General features: G+C 37.5%; 1 protein-coding gene across 1 annotated transcript in view; it reads left to right on the plus strand.

Annotated features, from left to right (window-relative positions):
- The first annotated feature begins 20,517 nt into the window (after positions 1 to 20,517).
- LOC126095219 (putative inorganic phosphate cotransporter) overlaps positions 20,518 to 27,846 on the plus strand; it is a 98,409-nt gene continuing 91,080 nt past the window's right edge. Inside the window, exons 1-2 of the mRNA XM_049909958.1 lie at positions 20,518 to 20,566; positions 25,156 to 25,337. Of these exons, the coding sequence (XP_049765915.1) occupies positions 20,533 to 20,566; positions 25,156 to 25,337 (216 nt within the window). The 5' untranslated portion in view covers positions 20,518 to 20,532. The remainder of the gene's footprint in view (positions 20,567 to 25,155; positions 25,338 to 27,846) is intronic.

Raw genomic sequence — 27,846 nt, forward strand, 5'->3', positions numbered from 1 at the left:
GATGTCGGGGTACATGCGCAGGAAACAGTGGCGTTTTGTAACACATGTGCTTCGGGACGCTTTTCTCAACCTATCACCAATACCGTGGACTTACATATCTATATCGTGTGTGTTCCCCATGTGCTAAAATTACTAGCGCCAGTTTTGTGTAGTACCACGTTGTGTGGCACCACTTTCTGCAATTATCCTTAATTTATGAGCATGAGTGTAGATCATTTATATACATTGTAAACAGTAACGGTCCTATCACACTCCCTCGGGGTTCTCCGGAAATAACATTTACATCTGCCGATTTTGTTGCGTAAGAGCGACGTGCAAGGAAGCCTTGAATCCAATCGCAGATCTGGTCCTATATTCGGTTAAGTCGAATTTTTTTCGCTAATGACAGTGGTAGACGGTCTCAAATGCCTTCCTAAGGCTCAAGGAACACAGCATTAACATGAGTGCCGTTGTATACAGCGCTACGTATCTCGTGGAAGAACAGAGCAAGCTGAATTTCGCAAAATCTCTGTTTGCGGAATCCATGTTGATTTTTATAGAGGAGATTATTGTTCTCCAAAAACGTCATAATTATTGAGCATAAAATATATTCCAGATTCTACAACAGATTGACATCAACGATATAGACCTACAATTATATGCATCTGCTCTACGACCCTTCTTGAAAACTGGATGACCTGTATATTTCTCTAATCGCGAGGTAGGTACCTTTCTTTCCTCCAGCGATCTTCGATCAATTACTGCTGGAAGGATAGCAAGTTCTATTGCATAATCTTCGCAGGATATTATAGGTTTCTCATCTGGTCCTGATGCCTTTCCATTACTAAGCGATTGTAGTTGCTTTTCTATTTTGCGACCAGTTATCTCAACATTCGTATTTCGACATTCATATGATGACTGAATGGGCGGATGGTCTTTATTTCTTAGCACTACAATGCTGAATTTTAGTTCGGGTGACTCAATGATAAAATGCCAGACTGCAAATTCTAAAGGTCCCAGGTTCGATGCCCGCTCACTTATAAGATTTATTTTATCTGTTGCTTATCACTTTTTTCCCCGCTCTGGCAAAGTTTGTTGGTATGAGGTGCACCCTGATTCGGAATCCACATTAAACTTTATGTCCCCTATAATTGGCTGGGTAAATCAGTTCAAAGGTTGGAGGAGGGCAACGGCATACCACCTCCAACAGGACCACATCTAGTACAACATTGTGGTGTTCGAAACAATCTTAAGATTGATGACTGCTTTACTTACTTAATGTAACAGGTCTGTCTCTGCGCAATTGGATGTCTCATTTCTTGAGTGAGGTTTCGTTTTTGCAACTTCCAGGTAGTTTTTTCATTTGTCTCCAAGTTGGTACGATTACCGTGTGATTTTGGCTGGAATATTTTCTGTTTGGCAGCTCGTCCTCATCTTGAGTCGTGTGCTTCACTTGAGTTTGCCCCCCCCCCCCCCTCCCCCTCCTTTTTTTTCCGTAAACCTTCGGCTGGGTTAAATCTCTGAGACTTTCCAGGAAATTCGTTGTCATCTCATTACCTTACAGAACACCCGATGAAGACCCGATGGTATCGAAATATAGTGTTGGGATGCCGCAGACCATCGGCAGGACACCCTGTCTCAACGTGATGACCTCGTCTGGATCGTTGGGTGTAGCTCGAATTCTGTTCGTTTCGTGTTACGTTTGTTTGGAGTGTCGGTTCTGCATTGTTTTGGCATTACGTCCTCGTGCCTATTTGGAATAATATGTTTAGTTCTTTCACAGCGCCTGTGTTTTTGATTGCTCAGACTTTCAACAGCTAAATCTTAGTCTTATTAAACGCGGGAAGGCACGACACGTAACGACTTGGATTTCCTCACTAACATCCCTGTTTTTCCACAAATTCTTATCTAACTCTATTCTGCCCACAAACACTACAATAAGTTCAGAAAAGAGATTTGCTGGATTTCTAGAAGTGGCGATTTGGCCCCGATGTGGCGAAAGCTGTCCGAGAAAGTAAACTAAGTCTCCGAGCTTAAATAAAATGTTCAGAGCTGAGCAGTACTTAACTTAGAAATATGGTAACTCTATAACAACTATCAATTTTTACGTTGAGCAGAACTGATGATTCAGTTACTGGCACTTCTGTCATTAGCTAAGGTAATTTTCACCGTAGAAATTTCTGTAAAAGAACAAAGTGATCAAATTGAGTTTTGCTCTCAACAGTTAGTCAAGCAAATTCTGAAGTGTAAGTACAGTAATTAATATTCAACAATGTGATTTTATAAAATTTTTACCATCATTACAAGTCATGCTCATTGCTGTGCATTGTGACCACATAAACAAAGCGTCTCCATTCTGGACGGTTACCAGCTTCCATTCTTCCTCTCAGTCTCTTGCCTCAACTTCCTTAGATGATTATTTCCTCTAATTTTTCTCTATTCCTTCTCACAATATGGCCAAAGAACTGAAGAATTTTTTAGTTGATACGAGAAAAAGGCACCTGGAAATATGAGCTGCTCAATAATAACTTGTTCCTTCAGTCCACTTCCTGCACAGCATCTTGCACCAGCACTAGACCTGAAATGCTTCAACACGCTGCTTGTTTCTGGCCTTAAGGGTCAATGTTTTGCAACCATAAAAGAAGATGGAAAACATGAGTGTTTCAACAAGCCAGACTTTTGTGGTGTTCGTTATTGCACTGTTTTGCCAGATCTTGATGAAGTTCTGCATAGCCTATCATCCTAGTGAGATCCCTTTTCTCATCTCATTTTCACAGGTTTCTGCATCACAGATGGTTGACCCTAGGTAGATGAAAGAAACCACGACTTCCAGTACCTGTAATTGACCTATCAGCTGTACTTTGATCAATTATCATGAGTTTGGACTTGCTGAGACGTGAGGTCCAATCCATATGATTACTACTGTCGTTTACTTTTGTTAGTTGCTCAGGAATTTCATCTTCGCTGCTGGCTAAAAGCACAGTGTTATCAGCAAATCGGATGTTGCTAATAGTTCTACGACCAGCTGAGATGCTTTTAGTCCAACCACCAAGAGCATTTCTAATGAAGTGTTCTGTATGAATATTATGCAGTTGGAGGGACAGAACAGAACCCTGCCTCACAGGTTTTGATACACTGCCCATGCCTGACACATTTCAATACACTGAAGAAATCAGACGTGAGCACTGTTCTTCCCTGTTGCAAGGTGATTATTGTACGGATGATCATTGCTGTCAAGTGTGATGGGACACTGAACACTGTAATCTCCTGCCACAACAGTTCCCAGGCACACAGTCAAAAGCTTTCCTATAATCAAGGAAACAGATGAAGATATGAACACAGAACTCCCGTGATGTCGCGATTGTTTGTCATATACTGAGCATCTGCACTTAAACGTGTATGGTGCTGCATATAATACTTGTTGCTCCACAAAGTGCATAGGCCTAGTAGATGGTGTTGCATGTAAGAATTACTCTTGCAGTTGCGTTACTCCACATCAAGTGGACTACTTTTAGGAATCTTCCCCAACCGACGACCTCCAATTTCAATGGAAATTTGTACAGATATTGCCTCTGCAATAAAATTAAGCTGTGCCAAACTAGACCTCTATACAGAAAAAATTCAAGGTTTTGATAGACTTTCAGTAGAGGGATGCAAAAAGTTGTGTGAGTTACATGTCAATTTTGGCCAAAGTTAAGATGGTTTAAAGCTGAAGCTAGGATTAATGTAAGCAAGATATTTGGCTTAGATGCACATCTTCTTTTGCTCTTTATACTGTTCTAGTTTTGACACTGTGTCATTCACCACATTCTTGCTACCTGAGGTCAAAATTGGTGAAATATCAGTCAATAATTTTACACCATTTTGTGACTCATAATTTTTGAGTAAACTGTGTACTGAATGTCTGTTAGCAGTTCTACAGAGGAGTTACTTGTTATTGACCCAACTGAGCTCCAGCAGTTGTTTTAGAGTAGTCTGTAAGTTATCAATATGTAAACACACCAGCAAAATATTTTATTTCAGCTTTTTTCACTAAATGTCACTTCCTATGTTACTGATTTTTGTTTCATTGGGAAGGGTGTGTGTGCTTTCATACCAAAAGAGGCATTAAATGAAGCAAAGAAACTGCATAACATAGTAAACATTGAAAAATCTAACAATAAATGCAAAAAGGCCTGGAGCATAATAAACTCCATTGCTCACACTAAACACAAAGAGGAAATTGCCATTACCCCAGAAGAATTTAATAAATATTGCATTCAGTCCAGTGAAGAAATTAGTAGCTCAATAAACAAACCCCCTGAAAATGCACTTAGTATTATGGACAGCTGCTTCGAAAAGCTTCCCCCAAACACCTTGACTTTCACAAAAGTGAGCCCAAATGATATCCTAAAAATAGTAAAAAATTTCAAACCTTCAGTTAGTGTTGACCGTGGCGCGGGGCGCGGACAGCGGAGGGAGCGTGCTGCGGGCGGGGAGTATTTAAATCGGCTGCCGCCGCGACTGAACCCAGTTCCCTCTGAGCAGCCATAGCATACGAATCTCCGTGCTGGCACGTTCACAGGAGCTCAGTCCGTCAGTTCACCTGATGATGGCGACATGTATGATCGCCGAAATATTGTGCCCGCTGGACACTCTAGACTGGCAGTACACCCGTGGATGTTTTGATTATCAAATACGCCGGGAGAAACTCAAGAATCACAGATAGAATCATGTATTTGCTGATGATACTAGTTTAATAGTTAGTGATATGAAGCATTCATTGCACAGTACTGTGGACCATGTCCTACAAGATATACAAAAATGGTTTAGTGCAAACAAGGTAACACTGAATGCAAAAAAACTAATTATGTGCAATATCGAAAAATAAGTGAGCATGATGACCTAAATCCCACCATGGAGGGCAGACAACTTGAAAGAGTACAGTGTGCAAAATGCTTGGTATGTACATTGATGAGAAGATAAACTGGAAGGACCATGCGGTGAGCTTAGCACAAAATCTAAATTCAGCATGTTTTGTACTTAGAATAATACCAGATTAGTATATTTTGGCTATTTTCAGTCCGTTGCATCCTATGGGATAGTATTCTGGGGAAAAAGAAATTATCGTCTGAATGAGATTTTCAAATTACAAAAACGTGCTATTCGGATAATGTCCCAGGGCCCACCTCAAACACATTGTAGGCCCCTTTTTAAAGCACTGAAAATTTTAACAATTCCATCATTATACATTCTGAAATGTCTGTTGGTGATCAAAAGAAACCAGGACAAAATGAAAACCAATACACACTACCATAATTACGATACACAGCAATGTAGAGATCCCCACTTACAAGCAGTAACAAGGACCCGAAGTCAGAAACATGTATGTAATCAAGGCATCAAACTTTTTAATGCACTACCAAAACATATCAAAGAGCTGTAAAATGAGGATAAATTTGAAACTGTTATAAAGAATCACATGCTTGACAAATGTTATTACAGTGTAAGTGAATTTCTATGCTCAACTGTATTAGAGTATAAAGAACTACATGCTTGACAAATGTTGTTACAGCATAAGTGAATATCTCTGCACAACAGTATAAGAATGTATGTTTAAATTAGTGTGACAAATGAAATTACATAAATGAATATGTCAAGCACATAAGAAGATTAAGAACCACATGCTTAACAAAAGTCACTACAGTATAAGTGAATAACTCTGCTCAACTGTGTAAGAATATATATCATAAATGTGACAAATGAAATCACAACATCAAGGAATAGGTCTGTCAAGCACATAATAAATGTTATAAAAGCACTTACTAGTTGTATATTGTATTAAACATAAGATAGATTCATATGAATTCAGCCTAGAAAAAAGTTTGTAAATATATTATATAGTTGTTAAAACGTATCCTGACAAATGTGATAATTGGGATGATAATAAATAAATAAAAGCTAGAATGGCTAAGTTAGGAAAGTTCACAAAAATTGTGACTAATGTCCCAGGGTGAGATATACAAGAACTTGCTACTCTGTTACCCTTCTTGAGGGCTGCAGATACTGAAAATGTGGAACATGTGGCAACTGTGGAAAGCATCAGCTTAGGTTTGTCAGGTTGTGACCATTTCCCATTCTCCTCAACAACATCAGATCTCAAAATAAGATTCACAATGCTACATGTACAAGTTTTCTCAAGTCCAAAATGTAATTTGTGGGCAGATTTCAATTTGTGCTGGGTTAAGCAAGATACATTTGTGCAACAAAATTCTTATGATCATTGTTCTAAATACTGCAATGGTCATTATGATCTGCTCAGTGAGCAGAGGTAAAAATGTTTCTTCAAATGTTGAGGTTTTCAAATGTAAACACTTGTTTCAAAAAGTTAGTTGATACTGTTGCTTGATTCTGAATTTGAGGATTCGAACAGGATGGTCAAAAAAGGTAGAAAGCCTAAAGCAGGATATGGGTGATTATATTTATTTATTTATTTGTCCATATAAATCTCTTTTTCGGTACATATAATGTGCACAGGATATTGGACAGAAAACCTTTTTAGCTATTGGTTTTCCAAATGTCAAACATACTTTATTAAAATTTTTATAACAAATTGGATCTATACAGTTAATAATTACAAATATTTTTAAAATACTGTATATTTATAACTTATTTGTGCAATTAAAGATACAAATTACATTTTTTCTTTCATAAGATGCTGTGAGATTGAGCAGTAGCAGTAGTTCAGGAAGAGATTTTTATGTCTTGGTAATCTGTAGTAAAGTTTTGTTCCTGCATGGTATACGCCTTTTTGGCATAATGTGGTGTTACAATGATTAACATGTATGTCACTGTCTGACCTGGTACTGTAATCATGGACACTTTTGTTTGGAGGAAAAAAGTTTTCTTTCCTCAGTATGCTTTTTTGACATGCATGACTACTTCCGTTATATAAATGCAGGGAAGGGATAGGATCTTTAGATCTTTAAAGAAAGGTTTGCATGGTTTTCTGCTTCTCACTTGTTTCATTACTCTTATAATTGCCTTTTGTTTTCTGAAAACTGTTATGGCCTGGTGTACATTTCCCCAGAAAATGATGCCGTGCTTAAGTATTGTATGTACACGAGCAAAGTATACAGCCCTAACTGTTTCTGCACTAGTATTGTTACAAAGAATTCTTACTATATAGCTCATTTTTGATAGTTTTGAATTTAGGGATGTGATATGAATGCTCCATTTAAGATTTTCCTGGATATGAATCGTGAGAAATTTAGTTTCATTGACAGCACTAACATTCTGGTTATCTATACATATTACAGGTTGTGCCGCATCTTTATTTTGATCAGTGTGGAAATTCATGAGTACCATTTTTTGGGGATTGACTATTACCCTGATTCTGTTAAACCATTCAGACACTCCTTTTGTAATATCTTTTGCAGATGCAGTAAAATTTTATTCTTTATTCCCTTCAATCAATAGACTGGTGTCATCTGCAAACAGTACTGGTTCAGAATCCCTAACGTGTGATGGGAAATCATTAATGTAAACCCAAAAAAGAAAGGGACCTAAAATGGAGCCTTGTAGAACACCATGACTTAGTCCACATGGTTCTGAAAGGTGTACCTGGAGTTCATTTCCTTCCATGTACTTAATTTCAGTTACCTGAGAGCGATATTTCAAATACGATTTGATCCACTGATTTGGCACACCTCTTACACCATACCATTCAAGCTTCCTCAGGAGTACAGAATGATCAATCACACGAAAAACTTTTGTTAGGTCCAAGAATAAACCTAAGATATTCCTGTAGCTGCCCACTGCATTTAAGACATGGTTTATCAGATTGAAAGTGCCTGTTTCAATTGATTGCTGTGGTCTGAAGCCATGTTGACATCCAGAAATAATATTATTCTTGTCGAAGAACATAGTTTTGAAAGGAACACTTTTTCAATAATTTTTGAAAACTTGACAATAGAGGCACAGGCCTATAGTTACCCATACATTGATGATCACCTTTTTTATATGGGGGTTTTAATTTTACCATTTTCAGTTCTGAGGGAAGGCACCACATGATAAGAATGAATTGCATATGTCCAATAAAGGTGAAAGTATTTGTCTTGCTGTTATTTTTGTAATATAATCTGGAATATATTAGCAATCTCTTTCTGACAACATAAAAAAGTAGAAATATTAGCTTTCTTTCAAGATAACAAATTTAGCTATATCAGTAGTAAAAATGTTTTTCGTGGACTGCTATGTCTAAAAACAGTAAAATGTAATTGGATGGATAAGAAAAAAATCTACCCACCAAGCAGTGGCAGGAGAACACACACATAGAAGAGGTTTATATTTATGCAAGGTTTTGGAGTCAGTGGCTCCTTCTTCTGGAAGAAAGGTTGAAGAGGTACAAAGAGGGGTGAGTTTTCTTATATAGCCAATTACATTATATTGCCAAAATTGAATATTTTAATTGTTATAAGCATTACTTTGCAGACAGGTTAAAGATAGCAACAGCTATACTGTTAATTTTAGTTTTCTTATATGAAATGCACTTGTTAAAATGATGGTTTGTGAATATTTGACAATAGTATTATTCAAGAACATTTTTAAAATAAATGTTGTCCAAAGAGTCTAAAAAACAAACAAACCATTTAAGTGCAAACTTTATTAAAAACAAAAGTTTTGCTGCAATGTTTACATATTAATAACTTCCTGAATACTCACAAAAAACCACTGCAGTATGGTAGAATTGATAACAAGTAACAACTTTACAGAGCTGCCAAATGGCACCTTGTATAAGTAGGTACATTACTCACTTAAAAATTAGTGCAATGACAAAGTTGTAGAAAAATATTCGTTGTTGATTTTTCTCCAACTTTGACCTCAGGCAGCAGTGTGAAGAACAGTAAAAGTTGTGGATCTAATCTGAATAGTTCATTTAAATTACTACTAATTTCAGTTTTAAGTTGTATTAAATTTAGTCAAAACTGTAAGAGAGCTCATTACTGAAAATCTTGTAAAACCATGAGCGTTTTGTATCTTCTGCTCAAATGTTTCTATAAAATCAAAAACAACATGAAAACCATGAAAGAAGTTACTTCTTATATCTGCAATGTACAGACACAAAAGAAAGATAATGATGTTGATAATACAAATTGAACAGAAGAAAGAATTACATTTTACAATTTACTTACAAAATATCAAACAAACATGAAATATAACAACAAAAATAATAATTTTTTGACAATATGAAGTAATTGGATGGATAAAAAATCTATTCAGACTAGATGTTCTACAGTTGCTGGATTCAAAGCACCCAATGAACCTCCACCTGCTTTAGGTGATCAGCACCAACAACCTGTAGTACAAAGACTTACCTGCTATATTAAAGACACCAAACATTTTCTAAATCATCTGACATCTGTGTCCATCCCACTCCCAAACTGCTTATCCACATTGATTTCACCTCCCTCTGTACCAACATCCTCCACGTACGTGGTCTGTCTGCTGCTGAACATTTCCTCAGTCAGCACCCATCTGATTCCACACCTATGATGTCCTACCTGCTAACCTTAATCAACTTTATACTTGGGCAGACATACAAACAGATCAGGGGTATGGCCATGGGAACCAGGACGGCTCCTTTCTATACTAACCTTTTCATGGGGTGCTTGGAGGGGGCTTTCCTGGGATCTGTAAGCCTTCAACCCCTGGTTTGATTTTGATACATTGATGACGTCTTTGCCATGTGGACAGTCTGTTAAATTTCCTGGAATCTCTAAATACCTTCTACCAATTAAATTTCACATGATCCTATTCTGAATACCATTCCACTTCCTGATGTTGACCTCAAGCTCATCAAAGGCCGGCTACACAATTCTGTTCACATTGCACTTACTAACAAACAACAGTACTTTCCTTCTGATACTTGTCATCCTTTCTGCATCAAATGTTCCCTCCCACACTGCCTTGGCATTCAAGGCAAACCTATTTGTTCAGATGCAGGCTCTTTACAGCAATACACCACCATTCTCATCTCAGCCTTCACTGGATGTAATTACCCCACCAGCCTAGTTCAAAACCAGATTTCCCATGCCATCACATCCAACACTGGTGCTGCTGATCCCTCCAAAAACAACTTTGAGGCACACCACTTGCCACTCAGTATTAGCTTGGTCTTGAATGTATTAATCAACTACTTTGATGAGGCCATGACTTCCTAAAATCTTGCTCTAAAATTAGGTCCATTTTGTTTGAGATTATGCTCACCACAACTAGAATAGCTTTTTGTCATCTTCTCAGTCTCCACAATATCTTTGTCATCAGTCTCCACAATATCTTTGTCAGACCCTAGTCTCCTGTATCCATTTCCGTACTCTGTGGCTGCTACCTCTGTGACCATCCCCACTACAAGACTTGGCCTAGGCACTCTCCTACCACTACCTATACCAGCCCTGTAACTGGCAAAACATATATTATCAAAGGAAGAACCACCCATCAAATGGCACATAACATATACCAGCTGTTATGTAAACACTGTTTGGCCTTTTACATTGCCATGGCTACCATCAAGTTATCAATTAGGATGAATGGGCGTAGGCAGAGGTTGAATATCGGCAACACACAGTATCTTGTTGCACAGCATGCTCTACGTTATGACAGCCATGACCTCAGTGCCTGTTTCACCACATGTGCCATCTGGCTTCTTCCTCTAGACACCAATTTCTCAGAACTCTGTAGGTGGGAAATAGAGCTACAACATGTCAGCTGGCCTTAATTTTTGTTAATTTCTTCCATGATACCAAATGTTAAAATTAATATTCATTATTCATTGGATTTTATGTGTAGGCCTGGATTTGTTTCACATTATTGTTAAATTATCATTTGAATTTTGTGATACCAATACCAATATTCTTAAAGGCAAGCATAGCATTCAGTTTTGTTTCATTGTTGAATCTGCAAATAAAATATAGTGACTCAGAATGGGTGCAAACCATAGTTGTGATTGTAATGAGATTCAAAGATCTGCTAGCTTGAGGTTAATGACTGGTTCATGCAGAGATCACAAACAGCTGTGTGGCCAGAATAAAGTTGAATGTCACAGAAGTGAATATTTGTATGTGACTTTGGATGAAGAATGCACTGAAAGACATGAGTTACCTACACAAACTGTAAGAGGATTTAAGAAGGGAAAATTACATGGATTGGAGCAACAAGTTCTGCAGTATGTAGAAAATAAATGCAGTGAAGACTTCCCCATTACTTAAGGATTATTATAATGTAGGTACTTACAACAGCAAGTTCTGCTGACATGTGAATACATGCTGGAGCACGAGAACACAATCAGGGTGTGCTTATAAATGACAATAACAATGATCCTAGAAATGATGATGATGATAATGGTAATGTTGAAAATAGTGATTCAGCAGACTATTATCTCAGGCACTGAGTTAAAAGTAAACTAATTATGTAAACTATTTAATTTTTTACTTTGATTAGTCTGAATATGTTAGAAATAAGAAAATTCTCAAGAATGTTCAGCAAAACAGAAATCTCCTTATATTTAGAGACATCTTAAATGTTGGTAGAAACAGTACTTTCAGAGCATCAGGTAAATAGTTTTCTTTGTTTTTCAGGCATTATCAGGACACAAAGTAACTACTGCATTGGTTTCTAGTGGTGCACAATAGGAGTTACATTTAATAAATATAAATGTTCATGAAGACTAGAGACCTCAAGTGATGATTCAGATGTATATTTCAGGACACAAAGTAACTACTGCATTGGTTTCTAGTGGTGCACAATAGGAGTTACATTTAATAAATATAAATGTTCATGAAGATTAGAGACCTCAAGTGATGATTCAGATGTATATTTGCAAAGGGTTTTGTTCTTCACATACAATGGCATCTTATGTTCACAAAGTGTGAATGTTGTTGCTCAAAATTTTCTGTCCAGTGTCAAAAACTTTTAGTGAAGCAGAGAAACTCATGATTTCATTTCACACTGTGTCAGATTTTACAAACCACTGAATGATTGCAGTGTGGGTTTTGTTTCCTATGTGACATCTCATTTCCTATTCACAGTAACAAGCACATGATAAAGAAATGGAACAGCTGAAAACATTTAACTGTGATACAGTATTCTGTACTGGTAAGTAAAAATCATCTGTGATATGCAGTATAAGTTTTCAGAAGTTACAAAATGATAAAACAAGCTGCATGTGCTTTATACATTATTAAAATATCTGCACCAATCACTGATAAGAACAGCAAATCAGATGACAACAGTGATTACCCGTTTCAAGTGTCAAATAAAAAGATAAAAACTGAGATTTATTGACATTGTATCAACAGATAACTTTCCCGACTGCCAGTCACTGTTTTATCATATACATTATCTATTGGCTGCAGGTTCACATAATAAGATTTCCAACAGAATTATCTGATCACTTATTTCTCATAGCTGTTCCGCTCTTATCTATACTGATTAAAATATGCTCTGATCTTAGCCTAGACCATGTCATGCACAGGATATCATCTCCTATTCAGCCACAGAGCTGTTACATAATTGTTGCATTCTGATTGTGACACTAGCCATCTAGGGAAATGTGCATGGCTCTATCAGCCAAAAGTTATTTGATCCAACCACACATTTTTGAAGATGCTCCATACTTTCATACCTCTGACATGTACTTCACATATATTGTTTGACAGAGCCATGCCAAAGGGATCCTGTGCTTCTAGCAGAACTGCAAAATCTGCCCCCCCCCCCTCCCCACCACCTTCATTTTTTTCTATGAAGATTTAGTAAAATTTTATATTTTTGGAAGTAGGTTTAATAAAAATGAGACAGTACTGAAAAATATTACTTCAACTATCAATATTCATGAAAAATTTGCATACAAAACATTTAGCAAAGTAATTAGCAAAGAAGATTAAGGCTTATGATGACATTGCATGTGCCAAAGTCTCATTAACACTACAGGAAAAACAAAATACCCAGTACATAAATAAGGCCTGCACCCAGTGGGGTTACAACATCAGATGCTTAAGCAGTACATTCTGTAAGCAATGACAGAACTTATGTAGCTATCTACTGGCACAATGAGTAGCAGCCCATAGTATTATTTATCAGCTATACAAGGTTCATTTTAGGATTCTTTTTTATTTACACTGCAGACTGTACCAACTGAAACATGGGAGCAGCAAAAGTACTGGCTGGACTTCCCCTTCACACTTGCTTCTTGCTTCATTTACTGTCATGCCTTTCTCTGGTCCTCAATTGGCAGAAATGAATAAAGGTCAGAAGACTTCAGTCAAATATAGCATTTGCTGCAGCAGCTGTTGGCTGACTTTTGAGATCCTACAATATCATAATGAAAAAGCAGTAGGAACTCATTGTTGAATATGAGTGAGCTGTGTAGGTGACAGCTGTTTGAGCCAAGCGCATTGTTGATACATAAACAATATTAATGATAGATATCTGTTTGGTAGTAGTTATTTCTTTATGATGGTACTTGGATGAAATAGCACTGTAGATATGACACTGTGTTTACAGTTGCAGGTCATGGGAAAGGCTTCTTCTCACAGGTAGAAGACACAGATACAAGTGGTACTGAAGATGCATATACCTGTGCTGGTAGTCCTTAAACCATCTTTTTTCCTCTCTTTCTTTCTTTCGTTTTTTCTTTCTATTTCTTTGTGTTCCCTCTGTGCTTGTTCACTTGGTGAGGAATTATCTTGCCCCATGGTTAGGTCCTGTTGTGCAGTTTGATTTTAGCATCTTTCAGATATCCAAGAATAGATTCACTCATGACTGTGATTTGTGAGATATCATATGAAATAAAAGATGACCTGCTTTACTCATGAGTGATGCTTTTAACATCCATGCTGACTTTTTATTTGACATTTCTCTCTCTAGTGATGTAATTATATTAAAGCTTAGAATATATTGTAGAGTCACATAATACACAGATTATTAATGATCCTGGTCTACAAATTTTCTCATCATTCTTCTTATAAACAAAAGTAACATGTACTTTCTTAAGTCATTGAGAAGTTCACATTAAATGTAACCTAAGAAGGGGGTTGATTCCCTGGCAAACTTAGTATAACTGATATGTATTCTGTCAGTCGTTGGTTCAATATTTCTCTGCAACTCAAATGATATTTCAGTAACAGGGATGATTATTTCTGCCATTCATTGAAGAGTTTGTGCAGCAGTCAAACTGTCTCCCCCCCCCCCCCCCCAATAGTGATGATGAACCTTCAAAATTGGAATTTAAAATTGAAAGTTTCCTATTATTGCCTCTTAATGCAAGTCCAGACTAATTGACAGATGACTGTACAAATATTTTCATTTGCTATGCAATTTTATGTAAAATCACAATATACTGGCTTCCTTGGAAAATACGCTAGTTTCTGTCTGACAGCACAAGTTGTTATTGGCATCACAGATAACTCTATATGTACATCTACATACATGTTCAGATAGCGACTGTACAGTGCATGGTGGAGGGTGCCCTGTACTACCACTAGTCATTTCCTTTACTTACTGTTTCACTTGCAGATAGAGTGAGGAAAACTACTGTCTATATGCCCGCGTAAGATCCCTAATTTCTTGTATCTTACCTTCATTGTCCTTATGTGAAATGTATTTGGTGGCAGTAAGATCATTCTGCAGTCAGCTTCAAGTACCAGTTCTCTAAATTTTATCACTAATGTTCCTCAAAAAGCACATCACTTTCCCTAGAGAAATTCCCATTTGAGTTCCTGAAGCATCTCTGTAACCCTGCATGTTGTTTGAAACTACGAGTAACAAATCTAGCAGCCCACCTCTGAAGTACTTCGATACCTTCCTTTAATCCAACCTTGTGTGGATACCAAACACTTGAGCAGTACTCGAGAATAGGCCACATTAGCCATCCTATACAGTCTCATTTACAGATGGACCACACTTTCCAAAAATTCTTCCAATAAACTAAAGTCAACCATTCATCTTCCCTACCATAATCCTCAAATGCTCATTCCATTTCATATCACTCTGCAACATTTTGCCCAGATACTTAACTGACATGACTGAGTCAAGCAGGACACTACTTTTGCTGTGTCCATACTTTATGGCTTTGTCTTTCCTACTCAACTGCATTAACTTACATTTTTCTACATTCATCACACCAACTATAAATTTTGTGTAAGTCATCTTGTATCATTCTATAGTCACTCATCTTTGACACTTTCCTGTACATCACGGCATCACCAGCAAACAACCACAGTTTGCTCCTCACTCTGTCCTCCAGATCATTTCTGTATACAGAAAATAATAGTGGTCGTATCTCACATCTCTGGGGCACTCCTAGTGATACCCTTGTCTCTAATGAACACTTGCCATCAAGGAAAACTTACTGGGTTCAGTTACTTAAGAAGTCTTCAAGTCATTCACAACATGAGAACCCATTCTGTATGCTCGTACCTTCGTGAACAGTCTGCAGTGGGGTGCTGTGACAAATGCTTTTTGGAAATCTAGGAATATGGAATCTGCCTATTGCTCTTCATTGATAGCCTGCAGTATATCATATGAGAAAAGGGCAAGCTGAGTTTCACATGAACTATGCTTTCTAAAGCGTGCTGACTTGTGCACATAAGTTTTTTGGTCTCTAGGGAATTTATTTTATTCGAATTCTGAATATGTTCTAGAATTCTGCAGCAAACTGATGTTAGGGATATTGATCTGTAATTTTGTGGGTCTGTTCTTTTACCCTTCTTATATGCAGGAATCACCTGTGCTTTCTTCCAATCACTTGGAACTTTGTACTGGGTGAGAGATTTGTGATAAGTGTAAGGAGCCAATGCCACAGAGTACTCTTTGTAAAACTGAACTAAGATTCCATCCAGACCTGGCAACGTATTTATTTTCAACTGTTCCAATTGTTTCTCTCCACCAGGGATGCTTATTACTATGTCATCCATATGGGACACTGTGTGATGGTCAAACAGCATTATGTTTGTATGATACTCCTGCATGAAGGATATCTTAAACATGAAGTTTAAAACTTCAGCTTTCGTTTTGCTATCTTCAGCTGCCACACTAGACTGGTGAATGAGTGACTAAGTGGAGGCGTTAGACCTGCTTAGCGATTTTACCTAGGACCAGAATTTTCTTCAGTTCTCAGTAAATCTTTTGCTAAGGTATGATGATGGTGATTGTTGTATGCTTTGGGCATTCATGCAAAAGCCTTTGCTTCCTCAGCATTTTCTGAATTTCATTGCTAAACCATAGTGGGTCTTTTCTATCTTTAACCCACTTACTAGGCACATACTTGTCCAGAGCATAATTTACAATCTGTTTAAACTTTACCTACAATACCTCCATGAACATCACACTGAAACTAAATGATCATTGTCTAACTGAGAAGCTAAAAACTGTGTATCTGTTGTTTTTAGCAGAAACACTCTAAGCCTTCTTGACTAATTTATTAACTTTTGCAACCATAGTTGCTGTGGTAACAGCATGACCACTAATCCCTGTCTCTATACTGCCATCATTGATAAAGTCCACCCTGTTTGTAGCTACAGAGTCTAAGATATATACCCCTGTCATATGTGTACTAGTTGTTATTCAAATTCATCTGATTCTTTAAATTTTGGACGACAATCTCTCTAAATTTGTCAGATTAACTAATTTATTAACTTTTGCAACCATAGTTGCTGTGGTAACAGCATGACCACTAATCCCTGTCTCTATACTGCCATCATTGATAAAGTCCACCCTGTTTGTAGCTACAGAGTCTAAGATATATACCCCTGTCATATGTGTACTAGTTGTTATTCAAATTCATCTGATTCTTTAAATTTTGGACGACAATCTCTCTAAATTTGTCAGATTCAGTACAAATGTTCTGATTCAACTGTCCTGTTAGTGGTACCTAGTGGTGGTTATCTGCTCATGTTTAAAAAAATAACTGAGGAAATATTGGTAACATACACAGATGCCTTTATTTACTAACAGTTGCCATTATTAATAATAACAATGCGAACTGTTACTACAATATGAATGGTGCATGGACACTACTTCAAATGATTATTATTGAAATTGTAATATGTTGCAATCCCACGGGCTCATGCATTTTTCATTTTTATTTAGTGGTTAGTCTGCTACATGTATCTGTGACAGTATTATTCATGCTTCTCTTTTTCTGTCACCATAAACCTTCAAGGGGGCAGATATCAACTTGTTAATGTTGTTGTTTTGGTCTTCGGTCCGGAGACTGGTTTGAAGCAGCTCTCCATGCTGCTCTGTCCTGTGAAAGCTTCTTCATCTCCAAGTGACTACTGCACCCTGCATCCTTCTAAATCTGCTTAGTGTATTGATTTCTTGGCCTCCCTCTACAATTTATACCCTCACTAACTTGTTGATGCCTTGATGCCTCAGAACATGTCCTATCAACCGATCCCTTCTTCTAGCCAAGTTGTGCCACAAATTTCTCTTCTCCCCAATTCTATTCAGTACCTCCTCATTAGTTACATGGTCGTCCCATGTAATCTTCAGCATTCTTCTCTAGCACCACATTTTGTAAGCTTCTATTCTTTTGTCTAAACTATTTATTGTCCATGTTTCACATCCATACATGGCTACACTCCATACAAATACTTTCAGAAAAGACTTCCTGACACTCAAAACTATAGTCGATGTTAACAAATTTCTCTTCTGCAGAAACGCTTTTCTTGCAATTACCAATCTACATTTTATATCCTCTCTACTTTGTCCATCGTCAGTTATTTTGCTCCCTAAACAGCAAAACTCATCTACTACTTTCAGTGTCTCATTTCCTAATCTAATTCTCTCAGCATCACCTGATTTAATTAGATTACATCCCATTATTCTCATTTTGCTTTTGATGTTCATCTTATATTCTCCTTTGAAGACACTGTCCATTCCATTCAACTGCTCTTCTAGGTCCTTTGCTGTCTCTGACAGATTTACAATGTCATCTGCAGACCTCAAAGTTTTTATTTCTTCTCCTTGGGTTTTAGTTCCTACTCCAAATTTTTCTTTTGTTCCTTTTAGTTCTTGCTCAATACAGAAATTGAATAATGTCGGGGTAGGCTACAACCCTGTCTCTCTCCCTTCCCAACCACTGCCACCCTTTCATGCCCCTCGACTCTTATAACTGCCATCTGGTTTCTGTACAAACTGTAAATAGCCTTTTGCTCCCTGTATTTGACCCCTGCCACTTTCAGAATTTGAAAGAGAGATATCAACTTATACCTGCAATAATAATTACTTGGATGATTAAGACCTGTGAAGATGTGGATACGCACAGTACTAACTATGTTGTATAAACTTAAAGAACCATGTCAGTATGATTTTTGCATACTTAAGCTAGCCTTTATGGTTCATGGCTCCAGAAGTTTATTCCACAAGATGACATGGACTGAAGGTATACAAAATATGCTAGGAGTTTTATCTCAATATGGATGTTGATATAATGAGATATATTTTTTCCCATCAGACATGCTGAATACTGCCTTTCATCATCCTAACAACATGCCAATGGCATCCAACTTGTTATCTATCTCAAAATTCAAAAATTCATGCTCTGGTTCTCCATCACTGTGCTTTTATGAATGTGCCTTTTGGGTAGCTCTTGGTCATTGTAATTTGTTAAAAAATATATAATATATTTCTGTGAACACATAATGATTGGGATCTAGAGCCAAGACACTCTATTCTCATTCCTCCATAGGCTCAACAACTCCTTTCCTGTCCACTTGCTTATCCTCAGCCCCGTGTGCCATCTTCAAGATATGTATCTTCACCTCTCTAATGGCACTCTAAAACTTCTGTCCGTATCAAATCCACTGACAATCAGCAGTATCTCCGTTTCAATATCTATAATCCCAATCATCCTAGAACACAAACAGATTACATGGGCAATATGTATCTGCAGTGGCACAAAGAGCCTCTTACCCCAAGTATACTGAAGGTCTTACCAGGGCTGTCACGGATAATCATTACCCACAAAACATAGTCCACAAACAGATCTGCTGTGCAATATCTACACATACCCCTAGTCCCAATATCTACACATACCCCTAGTCCCATGACCAAGATGCAAAAGATCTCCTCTCCCCCCCAATATCACCCTGGAACAATTTAATCACATCGTTTGACAGGACTTTGACTACCTACCATAATATCTGGAAATGAAAAACATGGAAACTATGAAATACCTTGGTCCATCATTATAACACATCTACTCCCAAACCATTGCCACAACAGTCATAACCCTACAGAAGATATAGCTACAAGATCTATTCCGTGTACCCATCCAGCTTATCCTATCCTATCATAGGTGTGATTACCAACCTTGCCCACCTAAGTGAGTGGCCACTACTAAACCGTAGCCAAAAGCAGAGCTGGCCACAAAGTGACAGGACATGCTGCTGACCAAAAAATGCTGAGTTTCAATCACTGTTTCACAACTTGTGCAATCTGAATCCTCAAATACCACTTTCTTTAAATTACATATACATAAATCATCTTTACAGCATATCATTTTATTTCATAACCATCCTAGGCTCAATCTCCTTTAGCCCCTACCCTGTGTCTAGCTCCACCCCTGTTTTTATGCCCAGTACTTCATTCATTCATTCAATACTCACACCCACCTACTTGCAGTCTCTCTCTTCCTCTGTTCTGTGTCCCTTTCTCATCCACTCCTCTACATCATTGTGTGCCAAGTGCAATTCCCCTTGTCTGTGCAAGGGTGAGCTTATGGTTGTGACACAGTTATACTGCCTGCACGCTCTCTCTTCCTCCCATCCATCAGCCAATCTTCCTTCCAACTCTGCCTTCCCTCCCTTTGCACCAGATTTCTGCCCTCACTCACTCCACCTTAATCAACTCCCATTCCCACTGAGCAACAGCATGTGCACATTTAGTCAACCAGGACAATGTAACTGCAGGGAGGTGTGTATGTGTGTGTTTGTACACACCCACACACTGTGATAGCCACCTGCAGGTCTGATCACTTAATTAAATCTGGTGTGAATGAGCTTGGGCTCATAGTCAATAAACTAAAACCTTCAGTATATTAATAGCTACATATGTTTGTTGCCTTAGTAGTATTTCAGATGTAAAAAATCAGCAATCTTGGAAAAGCTCAAACTCACTGAGGGGGGGGGGGGGGGGTGGAATAATAATAATAATAATAATGTTTTCATAGTTGACTATAGTATGGATAATTTATAGAAGACTTAAGTTCATGCTGTGTAAATGTGACTAACACTTATTTCTGTATGAATATTGAAACCATAGAAATCTGATATGAGAGCCAAATGTCCTATCAGCTAATGGCAATATTATGCCAGATAAATGATACACAAGTAATACTCCTCTTCAGCTGATAACTACATTTTCTTTAAGGTCTCTGCATGTTGTACATTAATCTAACAAGCCACTACAAAACTACTTCTTCTTAAGATAAGATAAGCAGAGGAATAAAAACAAAGTGAACCATAGAGTGAACCTTCAGAGTGTGATTACCATTTCATTATCAAAGCTGGCAACATGACTTCAAGTAACACTGCTCGCAAGGAATCCAGTATGTAATCTGAATATAATAATAATTTTTAGTTATAAAGCTGTGTCATGAAGCTCTTGTCTTCCTAACTACATTCAGTACCTCCTCATCAATTACCTGATCTACCGACATACTTTTGAGCATTATTCTGTAACAACTCATTTCAAAAGTTTCTGTTCATTTTTTGTCTGTTCTCTTGGTTGTCCTTGTTTTGTACCCATAAAGATTATATTTCATACAAAGATTTTCTAATTCTTAAATTTATACTCAATTTTAATATATTTCTCTTCTCCAGACAAGCTTTTCTTACTGTTGCCAGTCTGCAACTTTATACCCTCTTTACTTTGGATGTAATCAGTTAGTGCTCTGTCCAAACAGCAAAATTCATCTACTACTCTTAGTGTTTGTTTACCAGTCAAATTTGCTAAGCATCACTTGATTCCACACAATCTACATCAGGTACAGTCAACCTATTTTATATACTGTTCACTTTTGTGTCTCTGTCAGTAGTAAAATTTTCTTACCACCCACCAGTTTCACAGCAATGGTGAGTTATTAAGTAGGGGAGTAACTTTAAAAAATTTATAAAACAGAGTTATATCAAGTTAAAATGTATAATAATAATTACCTATCAAATACTTCATGCTAAAATCTTATGAAAACGTAATGAAAATTTTTAAAACTCCTGTGAACTGAGGGAACATTTGGTTTCAACAGGATGGAGCAACGGCTCACACTGCAAAGGCATTGATAGCTGTTTTGAGAGAACACTTCCCAGAGTGCCTCATTTCAATAAGGGGTGATTTATAGTGCCAGCCGCGGTGGTCAAGCGGTTCTAGGCGCTTCAGTCCGGAACTGCGTGACTGCTACGGTCGCAGGTTCGAATCCTGCCTCGGGCATGGATGTGTGTGATGTCCTTAGGTTAGTTAGGTTTAAGTAGTTCTAAGTTCTAGGGGACTGATGACCTTAGAAGTTAAGTCCCATAGTGCTCAGAGCCATTTTTTTGATTTATAGTGGCCAGGTGCTCCCATGATTTGCCCCCTTGTGATTCTTTCTCTTTTTTTTAAGTCCTGCATTTATCATTTATGTCAACTGTCTAAAGACCTTAGAAGACCTGAAGGCTAATATATGGACAGAAATAAAAATCTGATTCATAAAATGTGTTTTATTATGTTTTGAAATCAGGAAGCTATGTTGCTGCATCCTCTACAAAGCTTTCGAAAAAAAGTCAAACATTTGTTGAAAAGTGAGAATGAGGACTTTTAAATAAGTTAGATCAATTCTGAAACAAATCATTTTTAAGATCATTGACTTGTGATGTGCACATCATTTCCAAGTGTTATAAGTTACAAAATGTAACAATTAAATGTTCTAATATCAACCAAATATACTGTTGTTGTCAGCTATTGGTATGACTCAATGTCTCTTGATTCTTATAACTGCAGATGGCCTCTATACAAGTTGCAAATAGCATTTTTCTCTTTGTATTTTATCCCTTAGAACTTTAGAATTAAAAAGAGTGTTTTCTAGTTAACATAATCAAAAGCTTTTCTTATAAATCTACAGATGCTATAAATGTGCATTTACCTTTCTTCAGCCTCTTTTCTAAGGTAAAGCATAGGGTCAACATCAATTTGTGTCTTCCTACACATCACAGGAACCCAAACTGATTTACATCTATGTGCACATTCTGTCAACCTGTTCAGTATCAATTGTACAAATGGTTCAAATGGCTCTGAGCACTATGGGACTTAACTTCTGAGGTCATCAGTCCCCTAGGACTTGAACTACTTAAACCTAACAAAACTAAGGACATCACACATATCCATGCCTGAGGCAGGATTCGAACCTGCGACCGTAGCGGTCGCACGGCTCCAGACTGTAGCGTCTAGAACCGCTTAGCCACTCCGGCCGGCTCAATCGTACAATTTGTGCTGTATGATATAACTGGACCAATAAAAAATGATCAATCAACCACTGTGAAATGTGTGGCAGAGGTTGCTTACTGTGGCACCACGTGTTAGGGTTATAGCCCATTCCAGCTGGGCAGGAATGCATGAAGGATGCCTGCATAAATGTCTTGCTGCTTGCTGTAATTAGTCTGATCTTTTTCACACCCTTATGGGAGTGATATTGAGGGGGTTGAAGAATATCCCAAGATTTTTCACATATGTTCAATGTCTCCTGTTAGAATTATTCAGTATGGGTTGCGTTCACTAGAGCAATATTGTAAGATGGAACACACAAGAGTTGTGAGCAGCCTCCTTTGTAGACTTACTGTATTTTTCCACTATCCTGCCAAAGAACCAAAGTCTGTTAGGTATTTACCTATGACTTACCCTATGTGATCATTCCATTTCATACCACCATAGATTTTGGAGGTATGAATTAAAAAACTCCTTCAGTCACAGGTTTTCGTCTTTTATTAAGAACACGATGTGAATTACACCTGATGATGGACCCACAGGGTCCGAAATGCATTGTGTCCTTAATAAAACATACCTCCAGTGTATAGAATACAGTCATATTTGAAGCTGTCAAATATGGATAAAATTAAATTGAATTTGTCCAGCCACTACAGATTGTTGCATTCCACATATTTTTGTTAGTCACATGATTCCAGTTGTGGTTTGATGCCATTGCCGGTGGATACTACTTTCCTGAATTTTGTGCATTGCACAATTTTACATTCCTGAACACCTTTGCACTACTTTGAAGTCCTATCAAGATCTGACTGGATATTTGTCCAGCCTTCTTCAGGCTGCACTTCATTACTGATAACTGCATCATCTGCAAAAAGTCTGAGTTTACTATTAATATTGTCAGTGAGGTCATTAATCATGAATGTTTCTTGATATCCCATATAAGAATACCTTTGCTAATAATTGTTGCTGTGGATCTGAGTCAGTGCTTTTCAGAAGATAAGAAATACTGCAGCCACCTGCTTTCCTTGATCCACAGCTTACAGAATGGCATGTGATGAAAGGGCAAGTTGAGTTTCACATGGTTGATGTTTTCAGAATGCATGCTGATTGCCAGGTATTTTGTTGGAGATAAATTATTTATGTTTGAACTCAAAATATGTTCAAGAATTGTGCAACAGAAAATGTCAATGTGACAAACAACAGAGTTGTAAATCAATTCCACTACTTTTATTTTAGATGGGCATGACTTGTGTTTTCTTCCAATCAATGTGCACAACATTTGTTCAATGGTTCTACACTATGTTATGGCCAAGATGGCAGTTAACTCAGCTTCAAATTCTGTATAGAAAGTAATAGGGATTCCATTGGGCCCTGGAGCCTTGTTTAATTTTAGCAATATTGGCTATTTCTCAATGCCACAGAAGTAATATCTGTATTGCTCATCTTTGCAGTGGTGCAAGAAGTAAATTGGAGCAATACATCTGTAACTTCCTTTGTATAGGACCTTTTGAAGATGGAATCTTTTGTTCTGCTGTTCCTTTCTCATACATAAGTGCATGGACACTAACTTTGGTGCCAATAACAGCCTTTAAATATGACCAGAATTACTTGGTTTTTTTGAGAGATCTTTCAATAAGATTCTGCTGTAATCACCATGGTAAGCATCACACATTGCCTTCTTCTCAGCGAAATGTGTTTCTTTCATCATCTTTCTATCTATAGCCCAAGGCTTTGTTTTACACCTTTTTATGAGGCTGCTTATGTTTCTTTAGAAGTTTTTTTTACAGTGAATGTATACCATACACTGAGGTTTTAAAAATGATGGGATACCTCCTAGTATCATGTCAGACCTCCTTTTGCCTGGCAGTGCGGCAGCTCTAAGTGGCATTGACTCAATAAGTCATTGGAAGTACCTTGCAGAAATACTGAGTCATGCTGCCTCTATAGCCATCTATAATTGTGAAAGTGTTGCCAATGCAGTATTTTGTGCATGAGCAGACCTCTCGATTATATCCTGTAAATGTTCATTGGGATTCATGTTGGGTGATCTGGGTGACCAAATAATTTGCTCTGTTTGTCCAGAATGTTCTTGAAAGCAGTGGCGAACAATTGTGCTCCGGTGACAAGGTGCACTGTTAGCCATAAAAATTCCATCATAATTTGGGAATATTAAGTCCACGAATGGCTGCAGATCATTTCCAGGTAATGCAACATTAAGTCCATGAATGACTGCAGATCATTTCCAGGTAATTGATATAAAACTATGAGAGTTCTTTTGACAGTAATGTTTATTTTTACTTACTGTCCAAATAGGTCCTAGTTTTCTAAAATGAAACTTTGTAATAGCTTAAAATAGTGTTGACCGCTTCCTTAATGTGATTTCAAAGAAGATCTATTTTTATTGGAAATGATGTTTTAACATATCTATTTGAGGATGCCTTGGAGATTGGTCTAGAGATACAATTTGTACTGTTTTGCCACTATGAATGAGCTCAACCTTACACATAAAGATGGCAGTAACAGCTAAATATAATACCTTCTTGTGTATGAACATTAAATTCATTTCTTATTGTCTTCTTTGAGATTTACAAGAGAAGAGCTTAAGTTCTAGTAGATTGTACATCATTTTCTTTTGGTTTATGGATTTCTTGAATGGGCTAAAAAAAAGTATAAAAAATTTTACAGCACTTATTCCTTTGCGAGCTGCTGTTGCAATTCTTGGATTTCTGGGGATAGCTTTCCAGTATGTATTGAAAGTCACACTGTCTGTTGCTATTGGTGGCATGGTGAAACAGACTGCCCAGGACGATGCTACTGATAACACATGTGGTCCTGCAGGTGCAAACACCACATCTGGTGTATCTCAGGTATGTTGTTCCCAGATTGCATTGTATTGTAAAGAGAAGCATCTCTCTTTATGTTTCAGAGAGAAGTTTTGTATTCTAGTGCAAAGATCTTTGTTACTCTATTGGAAGATGTAAGAGGGCTGTTCAAAAAGTATCCAACCTTATATTTTATTGTTGAAACTAACAAAAGTATCAGGGCATGTGCAGTCTCTATGTTTGTAGGCATATGTAGTGTGCATTCCTGTTCTTTTTTTTCCATGACTATGGACATAACCAGTCACTGGCTAGCTGCTGACAAGTGAACAGGTGTAAGTGGTAGTCATCAGATTTTGTGTTGTGGATAAAATAACAGAAAAAGTTGATCAGATTTTGTGCTGTGGGTAAAATAACAGAAAAAGTGGAACAATGTCACTGCACCAAATTTTGTTTCAAGCTTGGTAATTCTCAAGTTGAAACAATCTTCAAGATTCGAGAAGTGTTTAGGGACAAAGCAATCGGTACCTCACAGATAAAGAAGTGGGACAATTGCTTCAAAGATGGCCACTCATAAATAAAGAGTGAAGCATGTTTAGATAGGCCCCCAGCACCGGCAAATGAGGTTGTTATTGATCACTAAGGGCCCTAGTGATGCAGGACAGACAGATCATGATCAGAGAACTTGCAGATGAGGTCAAAATTAGAATTGGATCTATTAATTCCATTTTTATGGGACAGTTGGACCGCAGGAGGGTCTCAACAAAATTTGTGCCAAAGTTGCTAACAACTGAACAGAAGTAACTTCAGTCAGAGATCGTACAGGAGATGCCGGATTCTGTGAACAGTATCCCCAACTTCCATAACACAGTGATCACTGGTGATAAGTCCAGAGTTTATGGGTGTGAAACAGAAACAAATTTCCAGTCATCAGAATGGAAGCATTCATCATCCCCAAGACACAGAAAAATGAGGTAGGTCCTCAGCAATGTGAAAGTCATGCTTACTGTCTTTTTTTGACTCCAATGACATGATCCATCATGAGTATCCCCCACAAGGTACTAGAATCAACAAGGAGTACTACCAACATATTCTGCACCACCTTTGTGAAGCAATTAGCCACAAACAGCCAGAACTTCTGGGCAGCAGAGAGCTGGCAGCTTCACCATGATACTGCACCCACTCATCCTTCTCAGTTATGTCAGAGATTTTTGGTCAAACACAATATGTCTATGATTTGTCAGCCTCCCTGTTCCCCTGACCTATCACCGAGCAACTTCTGGCTTTTCCCTAAACTGAAAATTACTCAGAAAGGGACCAGATTCCAGAACAGGGAAGATGTTACACAGAATTTGACAGAGCAGCTGCACACCATACAAAAAGAGGCTTTCCAGAGATGCTTACAGCAGTGGTAGCAGCACTGGGAGTGATGTGTAGAAGCTGAAGTGGGCTACTTTAAAGGTGACTAGTGTCAAACAGTTGTGTCTGAATAAAGATTGATTTTATGAAAAAACGTCAGATACTTTTTGAACAGCCCTCATAATACAATAAATTAGGAAAATCTCATGTTAGTCACTTCTAAAGCTTATGAGGGTTTTGCGCACCTAAGCATTGAAAATTCTTCATAGGAGCACAGTAAGTAGTAACAATCACTGTAAATATTTCTCCATTCTTAAAGGTTGTAAATAGCTTTCTTAGACTGTCAGCACTTAGTGACATAAATATTTATGAAGCAATAGTGTTTAAACAAAAGAGACCTGATATAGCTGAGATAGTACCACCTTTTTACAGTAGCAACTATTCTGCAGTTATATTACAGGGTGTATATGCCCCAGGACAAACAGGAAATCTGGGAACAGCCTGAGAATTTCTTCATCCAGGGAAAATGTGGTAAAACTCTGGAATTTTTTAAGAATTGCGGCAATTTTTTATTGTTTTAGATTTCAGATAATTTTTTGTAATTTTGACCGATAGAAACTGACACGCTAAGAATTTTGCTTCAGTGTATTACTACAAAATAGTACCACAGCAACAGAACATAAATGAGAGAATAACACCTAAATAAAACTTTAGTTACAAAGAAAATGTGCCATTTACAACATCAAAACACATTGCATACACAAGCATCTATCAATAGCAAATGTGTCAAAGGTCATAGGATAAAGACTCTGCAGCATTTTGTAACAGGAAACTGTTCCAATGAATGTGATGGCACAACTGTTGTTTACATTTCTAACAGGTTATGGAAAAATACTGTGAATGTTGATTTGAGAAGCGTTATTTTATGTTACTTGTAAGAATGTGTGATGAATGTCTGAAATCATGGAGCACTTGAATATCATTCAAAATATAACACTTTAAGGACCAGCCACTGCAAAAAGTTTTGGGCCAAGGAGACCAGCCATTTATGTCATTATTTAAAATTTTTCTGGTGCTTTTGTGTTGGACTTACCTTACAGGGTAACACACGCTAAAAAATGACCAAGATTCAAGGTTAATTTTTGTATTTGTTTTAGTTCTTTCGTAGGTTACAAGTTATGCAGTAATGATGGCAAAA

This window comes from Schistocerca cancellata, chromosome 8 (assembly GCF_023864275.1).
Source record: "Schistocerca cancellata isolate TAMUIC-IGC-003103 chromosome 8, iqSchCanc2.1, whole genome shotgun sequence".
Taxonomy (NCBI): domain Eukaryota; kingdom Metazoa; phylum Arthropoda; class Insecta; order Orthoptera; family Acrididae; genus Schistocerca; species Schistocerca cancellata.